Raw genomic sequence first — 14450 nt, 5'->3', positions numbered from 1 at the left:
TGCTAGTCTAGTAAAACACACACGTCTCTCTGCTAGTCTAGTACAACACACACGTCTCTCTGCTAGTCTAGTAAAACACACACGTCTCTCTGCTAGTCTAGTACAACACACACGTCTCTCTGCTAGTCTAGTACAACACACACGTCTCTCTGCTAGTCTAGTACAACACACACGTCTCTCTGCTAGTCTAGTACAACACACACGTCTCTCTGCTAGTCTAGTACAACACACACACGTCTCTCTGCTAGTCTAGTACAACACACACACGTCTCTCTGCTAGTCTAGTACAACACACACACGTCTCTCTGCTAGTCTAGTACAACACACACACGTCTCTCTGCTAGTCTAGTAAAACACACACGTCTCTCTGCTAGTCTAGTATAACACACACGTCTCTCTGCTAGTCTAGTACAACACACACGTCTCTCTGCTAGTCTAGTACAACACACACGTCTCTCTGCTAGTCTAGTACAACACACACGTCTCTCTGCTAGTCTAGTAAAACACACACTCTAAACTATTTTTCCTTTTCTCCCTCTCTCTATCCAGTCCACTAAGGCCCAGTCCAGTCCGTTTGGGATAGGCTCCGGCCACAGTTACCAAGGAGACCCATCTTCCTATAGCCCCCTGTCCTCCCCGGCCACCTCATCGCCCAGCGGCAACGCCTACTCTGGACTGGCCAACCGGAGCACGGCGTTCGGTAAGCACCAGCCAATCACAGCAAAGCATTCCATCAAAAAGATGTTAGTCTCATTCTCTTCCAGGATTTTTCCAATCATGTTTGATCAGTGATAACATCAAAGGGTGTGTGTACACATACTCCGGAATGCTGGCCTTCTAGGCAGAGTTGCAAAGAAAAAGCCATATCTCAGACTGGCCAATAAAAATAAAAGATTAAGATGGGTAAAATAACACAGACACTGGACAGAGAAACTCTGCCTAGAAGGCCAGCATCACGGAGTCGCCTCTTCACTTTTGACGTTGAGACTGGTATTTTGCAGGTACTATTTAATGAAGCTGACAGTTGAGGACTTGTGAGGCGTCTGTTTCTCGAACTAGACACTCTAATGTACTTGTCCTCTTGCTCAGTTGTTCACCGGGGCCTCCCAGTCCTCATTCTATTCTGGTTAGAGACAGTTTGCGCTGTTCTGTGAAGGGAGTAGTACACAGCGTTGTACGAGATCTTCAGTTTCTTGGTAATTTCTCGCATGGAATAGACTTTATTTCTCAGAACAAGAATAGACTGACGAGTTTCAGAATGAAGGTCCTTTGTTTCTGGTAATTTTGAGCCTGTAATCGAACCCAGAAATGCTGATGCTCCAGATACTCAACTAGTCTAAGAAGGCCAGTTTTATTGCTTCTATAATAAGAACTACAGTTTTCAGCTGTGCTAACACAATTGCAAGGGTTTTCTAATGATCAATTAGCCTTTTAAAAGGATAAACTTGGATTAGCTAACACAACGTGGCATTGGAACACAGGAGTGATGGTTGCTGATAATGGGCCTCTGTACGCCGATGTAGATATTCCATAAAATAATCTGCCGTTTCCAGCTACAATAGTAATTTACAACATTAACAATGTCTACACTGTATTTCGGATCAATTTGATGTTATTTTAATGAACCAAAAAATTTGCTTTTCTTTCAAAAACAAATACATTTCTAAGTGACCCCAAACATTTTAAATACTGTTTATATATATACTGTTTATACCCTGCTAGGTTTGCAAAATTCCAGTAATGTTCCGTACATTCCCAAGTTTTCCAGAAATCCTGGTTGGATGATTCCCGGATTTCCTGCTCATTACCTCTTGATTCCAGGAACCTTCCAATCGGGATTTCTGGAAACCTTGGGATTTTGGGGAAAGTTACTTAACCAAACCTGGGTCCTAACTTACAAACCTGGGTCCTAACTTACAAACCTGGGTCCTAACCTACAGGTTTTGGTGCAGACTTTGTTCCTGCCAAGCACTTGCTCACCTGACTATTCTCTGATGAGTTGAACCCAGAGCCTGGGACAGCCTGTATCTTTCATGATTGGCCACTTGGGATCATGTTGAGACTTTCACAGTGTTCTCTTGAAAAAGCCTGAAAATAGTCGGAATTGGACATGTCTGTTCTTGTCCTCATAGCCTGTGTCTGTGTGGTAGAGGCTTGGTTGAACGTGTGTGTGTGTGTGTGTGTGTGTGTGTGTGTGTGTGTGTGTGTGTGTGTGTGTGTGTGTGTGTGTGTGTGTGTGTGGTACATCTGGTGAAAGGCATGTTTTTTCTACTTGTCAGGTGTCGGCCCGTATCATCAAACTGTCTACGTTCTTCTATAGTGACATACCAGCTTACCTCTTAACATTCTGTTTGACATTCTAACATCCCTGTGGGACAACAGTGGGTCTTCATTAATGTGGCATGTTTCTCTCCTCTTAACGCTTCACTGGCTAAATCTGCTATACGTATATTTAACATCCACACACACCACGTTTAACACATACCACGTTTAACACATCCACCACATTTAACACACACACACCACGTTTAACACATCCACACACACCACGTTTAACACATCCACACACACCACGTTTAACACACACACACACACACAACATTTAAGACATCCACACACACCACGTTTAACCTCTCTTTTACTTGTTGTAAATCCAGCCACAGTGTCCGATTTCAAAAAGGCTTTACGACGAAAGCAAACCAAACGATTATGTTAGGTGAGTGCCTATTCACAGAATAACACAGCCATTTTTCCAGCTAAAGAGAGGATTCACAAAAAGCAGAAATATAGATACAATTAATCACTAACCTTTGATGATCTTCATCAGATGACACTCATAGGACTTCATGTTACACAATACATGTATGTTTTGTTCGGTAAAGTTCATATTTATATCCAAAAATCTGAGTTTACATTGGCGCGTTACGTTCAGTAGTTCCAAAACATCCGGTGATTTTGCAGAGAGCCACATCAATTTACAGAAATACTCATTATAAATGTTGATGAAAATACAAGTGTTATGCATGGAACTTTAGATGCACTTCTCCTTAATGTAACCGCTGTGTCAGATTTCAAAAAAGCTTTACGGAAAAAGCAAACCATGCAATAATCTGAGGTCGGCGCTCAGAGCCCAATCAAGACAAAAATATATCCGCCATATTGTGGAGTCAACAGAAGTCAGAAATAGCATTATAATTATATTATATTCACTTACCTTTGATGATCTTCATCAGAATGCACTCCCAGGAATCCCAGTTCCACAATAAATGTTTGTTTTGTTCGATAAAGTCCATAATTTATGTCCAAATACCTCCTTTTGTTAGCGCGTTTAGTACACAAACTCAGGAGGTGCGGGCAAGTCCAGGCGAAAGTTCAGACGAAAAGTCATATTACAGTTCGTAGAAACATGTCAAACGATGTATAGAATCAATCCTTAGGATGTTTTTATCATAAGTCTTCAATAATGTTTCAACCGGAGAATTCCTTTGTCTGTAGAAATGCAATGGAATGCAGCTAACTCTCACTGAGCTCGTGGCACTCTGCCAGACCCCTGACTCAAACAGCTCTCATTCCCCCCTCCTTTACTGTAGAAGCATCAAAAAGGTTCTAAAGACTGTTGACATTTAGTGCAATATGACCCCATAGACACTGTATATTTGATAGGCAATTACTTGAAACACTACAAACCTCAGATTTCCCACTTCCTGGATGGATTTTTTCTCAGGTTTTTGTCTGCCATATGAGTTCTGTTATACTCACAGACATCATTCAAACAGTTTTAGAAACTTCAGAGTGTTTTCTATCCAAATCTACTAATAATATGCATATCTTAGCTTCTGGGCCTGAGTAGCAGGCAGTTTACTCTGGGCACCTTATTCATCCAAGCTACTCAATACTGCCCCCAGCCATAAGAAGTTAACACATCCACACACACCACGTTTAACATATCCACACACACCATGTTTAACACACACACACACACCACCTTTAACACATCCACACACACCACGTTTAACACACACACACACACCACGTTTAACACACACACACACACACACACACACCACGTTTAACACACACACAGCCATTACCCCTTTTACCCCATGACTTCAGATCGGGTGAGAGGATCCCAGGCACGCCAAATGAGGTTACCCAAACGTGTGTACACACACACACACACACACACACAGGAATGTGAAAACATTGTGAACATATCCTTTAGGGTGATTTTAGAAGTGAAGTGTTGACAGTACAGTGTACGTCCATGTCTTTTGGGATATGTTATGTAAAGTAAGATCATGTTTTAGCAATGTACCATCTCCACAAAGGAAATCTGATAACATACCTAAACCTCTCCATGTGGGCTGTGCACTGACTATCTCTGTTGGACTAGTCATTCATAGGGTAGAGGTTAAAGGTCAAAGCTAAATGTACTATGTGCTGGGGTTGCCTTGCAGTCCAACCAAGTGGAATGGAATCCACACCAGATATTCAGCAGCTACAGGGGGAAAGCAGAGTGTTTTTGATGACAGATGTTGCTGTCGTTACATATGAGATATTAAAAATGGAAAAGAACAGACGGCAGCACTTTCATAACCCTCTCCCCCTCAGTCGTCCAGAATCTGTCCAGGCTATAATTTACTGTTGGAGCAGAACATCTAGCTTGTGCATTTAAATAGTGTATTAGAATGTATTAGTAGTAGTGACACATCTCAGGGCGTCATAGATCTCTCTGTCTCTCTCTCCTCTGTCCTCTCTGTCTCTCTCCCTATTTCTCTGTCCTCCCTCTTTCTCTCTCCCTCTTTCTCCTCCCTCTTTCTCTCTCTCCTGTCTTTTTCTTAATCTCTCTCAGCTGGGGGGAATGGGTGTCTGGTCTAGCCATGACCATCTGATGAGCTTTTAATGGACAATCATTACACTAATGGACTAGTTCTCTATCCTTCTGTCTCTTTCTGTCTCTCTAACACACATACTCTCCCTTTGTCCTTCTGTCTCTTTATTTCTCTCTCCTCCGGGCTAGTCTTGGTGCAGAGACAGAGGTGAGGAGAGATATATTAAGAAATAGAAGTGAATTACAGCCGATCTGTTTCTCAGCACTTCTCATTTCCTCTGTCGTTGTGTGTTTTGTCATTTCCCTTTATTGTTGCGTTTGTTTACTTTGTCAGTAATTTACCGATTTGTTTCCATTCTATAAACAAACAATCATCCCTCTGCTCACCTGACTAATCGTTCCTCTCCTCCTTTATTTCTGCTCGCGTTCCTCCCTCCCCCCTCATTATTTACGGCAATAAGCTGTCAAGGTTCCGTGTGCTGAGGAGTGTGTTTATGGTCATCTCTCTCAGCAGCAGGATATGAGTTATGCTAGGGGATATATTGTAGAGATTATCAATCTGCTTCTGTTTAATGTGGAGAGACCCCTCACCCACCCACCTCTCTCACTCACACACACACACACACACACACACACACACACACACACACACACACACACACAGAGAGAACTCATAGCTCTGAAATCATCCCCCTACAGGGTGTCATGCAGTGTGTTAGTGCACCAGACAGTATTTATCTCCCTGTGTGTCTGTCTGTCTGTCTGGCTCAGTATGTGTCTGTCTGTAGAGAGGAGAGAGGAAATGAAGTGGAACGACTGCTGCTGTGTTTCTCACTTGTGAGAGTGTGTGAGGTCATCACAGTGGGACACAGTCAGGCTGCTCGTCAATGCTCTGTGTGTGAGGTCATCACAGTGGGACACAGCCGCTCCTCAAAGCTCTGTCTGTGAGGTCATCACAGTGGGACACAGCCACTCCTCAATGCTCTGTGAGGTCATCACAGTGGGACACAGCCAGGCCGCTCCTCAATGCTCTGTGTGTGAGGTCATCACAGTGGGACACAGCCAGGCCGCTCCTCAATGCTCTGTGTGTGAGGTCATCCCAGTGGGACACAGCCAGGCCGCTCCTCAATGCTCTGTGTGTGAGGTCATCACAGTGGGACACAGCCAGACTTCTCCTCAATGCTCTGTGTGTGAGGTCATCACAGTGGGACACAGCCGCTCCTCAAAGCTCTGTGTGTGAGGTCATCACAGTGGGACACAGCCGCTCCTCAATGCTCTATGTGAGAGGTCATCACAGTGGGACACAGCCGCTCCTCAATGCTCTGTGTCAGCTCATCACAGTGGGACACAGCCTCTCCTCAATGCTCTGTGTGTGAGGTCATCACAGTGGGACACAGCCAGGCCGCTCCTCAATGCTCTGTGTGTGAGGTCATCACAGTGGGACACAGATATCTCACTGTCTTTAATATTCCAGCTTGGAGGAACATGTAACTTAGATATCTCACTGTCTTTAATATTCCAGCTTGGAGGAACATGTGTCGTAGAAAATCACTTCAAATATAACTCTTACAAGAACTTTGTGAACTCAAATAAGATTTTTAATACAAATTGTATCACAATCTGGAATGTCCGCGGAACACACCCCGCGGCACACACACCGCGGAACACCCACCGCGGAACCCCCCCCTCCCAGAGCCTTAGCTCCTATATTTATACACACATAGCACTATGTCCATCCCTTATGCAAATGAAGTCTCCCTTCTCAAGTCATTCGCCACCACTATCCTCTAGTTCAAGCTTCCCGCTTGTTCACGCCCAATAACGCCCACATCTGCTCTCAGCTAGACTACAATGGTGGCCGGACCCTCCATCCTAGTGTGTCAGCATAATGTGTCAATGTACTCTTTGTTTTGTTTGCCTTTATTGGAATCAGCAGATTCTGTCTTATAAACCTCTGTTTAGAAGCAGCTGACTATGGATCCCTCTATCTTTAGTGTGTCAGCATAATGTGTCAATGTACTCTTTGTTCAGTTTGCCTTTATTGGAATCAGCAGATTCTGTACTATACGCCTTCTTTTTAGAAGGAGCTGACTATGGGTCCTTTTTATCATTAGTGTGTCAGGTCAGCAGACCATGTGTCTCCCCCTTTCATTAATGTGTCCAATTGTCTTAGGCATATTTCTCTAGTATGTGTCTTATTGGAATTGTCAGACTATATGTCTCTTCTACCATTAGCATCCAGTTGCCTTATGTTACTACTACAATCCCCCCTCTGGGGCTATTTAGCCACATAAATGATACAAATAAGACTTTGGGATAGTAAAAGAAAATACCTATGATAAACAAGAAAATACAAAAAATAAAAACAAAGTGAAGCATATAAACCAACTAGACCAAACATCTCCAATGTGAAATAGGAGTAAAAGATCCAATCAGAAACATTAAAGAAAACCAACTAGACCAAACATCTCCAATTGTCATAAAAGTAATAGATCAAATTTGGTATAAAAAATATAAGGATAAAATATTACATATTTGATGAAGCATGAGATATATCTAATTCTGTTGCTTTTTCAATGTTCTTATCTTGAGGTAGATCATTAGAGTTTATCAGAAAGTTTCAAATATCAGTAAAAACTCTCCTGACTGATGTCTCAGATTGCTTTGTTGGCACGGTGGTCTGCTTGGTAAGGGCAGTCGATGTCATCTAGTGGTAGCTACTGTGGTCGTCACAGCAGCCGCCACCCTTGTTGTTGTCACAGGTTCTTCCTGTTCAGGTGCAGGGGTAGGTCTTCACCTTCCACTGGTTCAATCTTGTTCATGATGAGCACCTACTCGTCTTTTTCTTTGATTCATGTCAGGTCACATCCTTTCGGGTCCCAAACGACTTCTCCCTTTGTTTGGTGATCTGTCCATCCACTGAGTGCAATCTCCGATAAGGGTTTGATCCTTATGATTGAGATAGACTTCAGTTCTCCTGCTTCTGTTATACATTGAGGTGGAACATAGATTCTAACCTTGTCAGTCTTTTTGGATTGTTCAGCTGATTCCATTCTTCTCTTCCTGCTCCCACCATACATCTTGATTGTGCATTAGTCTGTTGTTTCTATACTAGCATTCACTGTTGCTTCTATTATGTCAATGTCATTATTCTTTTGTTGTTCTAACATCAATTGTCTGTAAAGGAGACCATTCAAAAGTTTAAAAGTCAATTGTGGGGAAATCCCCATTTTCTTCAGCTTGCAGGACTTTTCCTCCTCTTTCTTCACCTGAGGCTCCCTCCTCAGGCCGGACTTAACTTCCATCTGGAAGGTTTCAATTTTTTTTAGGGAAAAGATGTTCTCATTCTGTGCCATGTGAGGCCTCTCCTCCTCTTCTGGGTGCATTAGTCGGTGCACTTGTCGTATTTTGGCTTTCACTTGATTTGCTGTTTTCTTGGCTCCTCCCTGGCGTCTCAATCGTTTCCGCTGCTCCTGCTCCCTCCAGGCTCCCTCCTGGTGAATCAGCATCCTCAGTGTCCTCATCTCTATGTGGTTGTATCCTTCTCTCTGTTGGGACTCAGCTGCAGTGGTTCAGATGGTATCACGTCTGGCTTCTTTTCACTTGGACGGCCGTTCTTGTTGCTTTGGCCACCTCATAGGGTCCATCTCTCCTCGGTTGATCCCACTTCCTCCGGATCCCTCCAACGTGGACTAGATCTCCTGGTACCACTGAGAGAGGTCCTTCTGGTCCCCTTGGATCATCAGACGCAGAACCTCTCATCCTGGTTCAGGTTTCTGCCTACTTTCTGTGAAGCATTCATACTTAGAGACTTATGGCCTCTGTTCTAAGATTGCACCATACATCCTCTTACTTCCATCACTCATCACACAACAAACAGACATTCCAGCTGAAGCTGGCGAACCCCTCTCCTTCTGGTTTCCTAAACATAAGACTTGGAAAACAACAGACAAAACATAACAGCATTGACAATGTTATGTGTTATGCATAAATATATTCATGCAAACTGAAATCTGAGACCATGACAATTCCCACTCTCTCTTTACCTGACTCTATGCCTCCAGGATACTTTTCTGCTGGACTCCACAAAAATAAAAGCCCTAAAAAGCTTCCTCATGCTTCCACCCAGTCTTCCCCTTTCGGCCACAGGTTCTGAGAGGTGTTCCCAAATCATGTCAATTTTTACTTAGTTTCCCATCTGCTCCATTTTAACTGATAATCATGTGCATAACCTACAATTAACATTATCTCTTCTTGAATTAATTCAACACTGTTTATGCTTTCATATCAATCCCTTTAACATGTTTGTTTAGAGTATAATATCCTATAATCTATTCTTTTTCACATTATGTATTAAAAAATGAAACAAGTAACCTCCAAACTCAACCCAGTATGTCTAAAGTAGCCCCCAAACTCAACCCAGTATGTCTATGGTGGAATCTAATCTCTCTCTCTCTCTCTCTCTGATTCCACATCCTCTGTCATGGTGTTTTCAAGCTCATCCATTATTCAACTGGACCTTACTTCTCGTGAGACTTATGCACCCACCAAAGAGAGACATAAAGAACTTTACCACTGCAGTGTTGTAAGAAGTATACCACCAGCCTGGTGTATCTTGATGTACACTCAGTCTCCAGAATGCAGCCCAAGCCCTTCCATTTCTGGCTGTTTTTTCCTGAGGACATACACACTAACACATGGGTTATTTCCTGACAACATTAGCAAGATCACTAAATCTTAAGTTTTAATAATAGCCCTATGTAACCATTCTGCCTCAAATACCTGGCCTCCTGCCACAGAAATATTCATAATGATAGTCAAATGATTGTCCCCACAGCAACTGCTGTAAAATAACATGTAATCATTCAAGCGTTTTCCAGTTGGATTAATATCCAATCCTAACAAAACTATGTCATAAGTTTCTTAAACTTTTGCTCTAATGTTCAAAATGCCACCACTTATTCTTTTTACCATATCTTTAGATATGTGAATTGTTCTATTTACTTTTAGAATTGTCCCTATATTTTACACAGCCAGCTATCTTTCCTTTTCTGTGAATTATCTCTATTTTTATACATATTTCTAGAAATAACACCCCTTTACTACCATTACCTTCATTTATAAGTCCCCTAACCCATAACTGCCATTGTTTGATACATACTTAAAACATCCTTAAGTCAATTTATATATCATTTATATCAGTCCCACCTCAGGAACATATACACAACCTTATGTTCCTCAAAACAAAAATAAATTGACCAAACGAGAAAAAGAGAAATAAAAAAAAAATAATAAAAAAAAAATAATAATAATAATAATAATTGCACATTTGCAATATTACCACTATTTGTAATGTAATGGAAAACGTCCATCCGTGTCATTCTATGCCAATGTTATTGTTGGTCTCTTTCTTCTTCATTCATGGGTATCTTCGCACAACAGACTACCTATTTATTCAATTGAACATTACATTTTATCATCCCAATTCCAATGACATTATAAAACGAAAGAAACAAAAAACCTTTAATCTAAAATTCTGTAAGTTCTGTCAACCTCCTTGTCTCAGGATTAGTTTCCAGAGCTTCCCTAAGCCTATTAACGTTAAACAGTTCTATATCCAAATAACTAAACAGTTATACTTTTTATTTTATACATTTTCCAACCCAATATTCATGATAACAATCCTTAGTGTTTACTTTAACTCAAATATGACCTCATCTATTCAATACACATCATCCCTTTAATAATTAACATTTAAACTAAACACTTTTATTACCAGTATTATCTATTTTCCCAATAGCCCTTTTGTCTCAGTTTTTCTTACATGAGTGGCCTGGTAATAAAAGTTCAATACCCCAATTCCTTTAATTCATAATACACCCTGGCCCATATCATTTCAACATGTCTATTATTTGATACAGTTCACAGGTCATCAGACACAGTTGTCCCTCACTATTCAGTCGATTAGGGCGGGTATGAGCTCCACACCCACTAGTGGTGATATTCTCTCCCATGCCCTAAAGCATTCTGACGTCACCTTTCATGACAACTCCCTTATTCTACTGGTGATCTCTCAGATGAATTACAGATGATGTAGTTATCAACAAAACCCTTACAGAAACCCACACTCCAATAAACCCTTTAGAAAAACTTTCAACACTTTTTATATGCATAATGAACAAAACACATTTGTGTATTCCCCCAAAGACCATAACCCCAAAGAACTGATAGTTTTACCTATGAACCCATGTTATATCGAAAAATAAAAATTAAAATAAACCTATTCGAATAACTTATTCAATTTAAGGGTACAACTCTTCATAATTTTCCCAGGGACATAATAGATTTTCAAAGTAATTATACAGTTTGAATAGAGTCTGGTGTCTTAAACATTTTATAAGTATATCCCACCTGTTCCAACAATTTCTAGTAAAAGGTGATCAGTCTTTTACAAGAAATTCCTAGGATTCAGGGCATTTTGAGACCATTAATATGTTTCCACTCCCCCTTTCTTTAGGAGCAACTTAAATACATTTTTCAAAAACATGTTCATCCTTTTGCATACCCAATTTGAAACTGAATTGGAAAAAACCCTTCCAATAAACCTACTAATGTATATTCATTCCCAGTACATGGTGCACTTAGTAGTAAATCATAAGCCAATAATCGCAAAGGGACTGGACTCACTCATCCAGAACTCCATGTTTTAGCCTTATCCAGATATTTTTATTTTTAAAGCGGCTGACTTTAATTAACTGCTTTCCACAGTAATGCAGTCTCCAATGACATTGTTGACCAGAGAAGATTAAAAAACCCTTTTTTTCCCTTATTCTTTCTGGAAAAGAAAGTGTACATATTGTTAATATTCACAACGTTACCTTTTAGTCAGCAAACCAATAATTTTACTTATCCATAGATTTTATTCTAAAGCGTCTTTAACAGTTCCAGAGAATTGTGGTATAGAATGTCTAACAATTAAAATTCCATCGTTATTTTACTAGATGTCAAACGTGATCCAATACTTCTTCTTGACCACATATAAACTGTAATCTCTATGAAACACTCATTGTTCGCTCAGAGACTATACACCGACAAGTAAAAAATTCCATTCTCACTAACCTCAAACCAATTAGTTGTTTGTTATTTTGACAAGGAAATAAACTCTTGTATAGCGGCATTTCCTACTACCGCACTAAGTTCTAATGTCACATTACACTACCCGATATACCTATATCCAGAACAGAGAGCTATTTTCTTATTGGTTCTTAGATCTTGTCAATAGTTCTGCCAATCACCCGCACGTCTGCGAGGACTAGAGGAACCACACACACAACCTCATCGCAATGTATTTTCTGATGATAGAATGTTGACATAAGAACGCCTACAAATCGAGCTTCACATTTTGGTCCCATGCGACTATTTATTTATTTATTTTTCCTAAATACTCCCATGTATTTCTACACCTTTTATTTACTATTTTTCCGAGTTAGAGCCAATCTCTTTTCCAATTAATAATTAATTTGTCACATCACTTAATTTCTTTTATCGAAGCCTACTCTATACAGTACATACATTATTTCTGAATACTACAGCATCAACTCTACTCTGTCACAGGAGAGCTGCGCGCTCCCTCTCCTGGACGTTCTGCCTACATACACACACAACTCGTCTTTCCTTCCTAATCTTCTAGTTTTACACAGATCTACTCATTTCTTACAACATTATCATTCATCCTTTTATGTTTCATCCGTTCATTCAATCCCTTTGTTTTTACCTCAAAACAACTCAGTCTTTCTTTATTGACTTAATTCACTTCCTTCTACATAAGCCTAGACTTCTACAATATGACGAGACTACTGTCTAATCGGATCAGCTTGTCTTCATATCCTATTCAACCCCCAATACTTATCTTTTCTTCTATTCTTAGAGTAGTATTGTGGCGTGACCTACTGAATTACCAAACCCTGGTAGCTAGACAGAGCGGTTTTTTATTCGCAGGATTTCTTTTGCATTTGAACGCCGCACAATCGGGCCAACGTTTTTCCTGCACCTACTACTTCACCCATACAATCCTCCTTTCAGAGCGGAAACTATGAATATTTATTTAACTACTGATTTATGTTTTGACCGTATAAGTTACTTTTGCAGTTGAACGCCGCACAATCGGGCCAACGTTTTCCTACAACCTACCGATTTATGCTTTGACCGTATAAGTTACTTTTGCAGTTGAACGCCGCACAATCGGGCTAACGTTTTCCTACAACCTACTGTTTTATGCTTTGACTGTATAAGCTACTTTTGCAGTTGAACGTCGCACAATCGGGCTAACGTTTTCCTACAACCTACTGTTTTATGCTTTGACTGTATAAGCTACTTTTGCAGTTGAACGTCGCACAATCGGGCTAACGTTTTCCTACAACCTACTGTTTTATGCTTTGACTGTATAAGCTACTTGTTGTAGCCCTGCGCCTGAGCCCAGCCGCTCAACTAGAGAGTACAAACAGTTGCGCCGATCAGCCCACACAAGGCTGCTCAAAATGAATGGTCCGACGAGAGGGGCAGTCCGAATCACACACACCCGACACGAGTCGCCCGCTCAGGTTGACTGAGGTGTGTTTACGCACATCCCAAAACAGATCCTGATACGGTCGAACCCGGCCAAGCAGAATCAGACGGAACAACTCCCCCAATCAAACCAGACACATGAACCTGTCTCGAGCAGTCCAACCAGAACAAATGCCCGCTCCCCCCAGCCAAACACCCGACACAATCAAAGTTCACAGTTCCAGTTCACTCAATCTCTAGACATGCGCATTCATACAAAACCCAAACTCACACATGCATGCACATTTATTTGAATTCAAAAGTTCTTTCGTTTTTATCGTTTTTAGGAAATTTGAGAGAGAGACCTACATGACATTCCTCCCGCTGAGACAGGACTCTGAAGCAATCCACACAAACATTTCAACTATTGTAAGAACTTGCTTACCGTATATAGTTGGGTGGCCACCTCTGTTTGTTTAGATTGTCCAAAGAACCCATCATCAGCCAAGAACGTCCCAGTCCCTATCAGCTCCTGGCTAGCTCGCCAATTATGTCGTAGAAAATCACTTCAAATATAACTCTTACAAGAACTTTGTGAACTCAAATAAGATTTTTAATACAAATTGTATCACAATCTGGAATGTCCGCGGAACACACCCCGCGGCACACACACCGCGGAACACCCACCGCGGAACCCCCCCCTCCCAGAGCCTTAGCTCCTATATTTATACACACATAGCACTATGTCCATCCCTTATGCAAATGAAGTCTCCCTTCTCAAGTCATTCGCCACCACTATCCTCTAGTTCAAGCTTCCCGCTTGTTCACGCCCAATAACGCCCACATCTGCTCTCAGCTAGACTACAATGGTGGCCGGACCCTCCATCCTAGTGTGTCAGCATAATGTGTCAATGTACTCTTTGTTTTGTTTGCCTTTATTGGAATCAGCAGATTCTGTCTTATAAACCTCTGTTTAGAAGCAGCTGACTATGGATCCCTCTATCTTTAGTGTGTCAGCATAATGTGTCAATGTACTCTTTGTTCAGTTTGCCTTTATTGGAATCAGCAGATTCTG

General features: G+C 41.2%; 1 protein-coding gene across 1 annotated transcript in view; it reads left to right on the top strand.

Moving 5' to 3' along the window:
- LOC139575669 (aryl hydrocarbon receptor nuclear translocator 2-like) overlaps nucleotides 1-14450 on the top strand; it is a 68566-nt gene that overhangs the window by 48409 nt on the left and 5707 nt on the right. Inside the window, exon 12 of the mRNA XM_071400862.1 lies at nucleotides 550-700. Coding sequence (XP_071256963.1) covers nucleotides 550-700 — 151 coding nt within the window. The remainder of the gene's footprint in view (nucleotides 1-549; nucleotides 701-14450) is intronic.

The sequence above is a fragment of the Salvelinus alpinus genome, chromosome 5 (genome assembly GCF_045679555.1).
Source record: "Salvelinus alpinus chromosome 5, SLU_Salpinus.1, whole genome shotgun sequence".
Lineage (NCBI taxonomy): Eukaryota > Metazoa > Chordata > Actinopteri > Salmoniformes > Salmonidae > Salvelinus > Salvelinus alpinus.
This window is presented reverse-complemented; position numbering and strand designations above follow the sequence as displayed.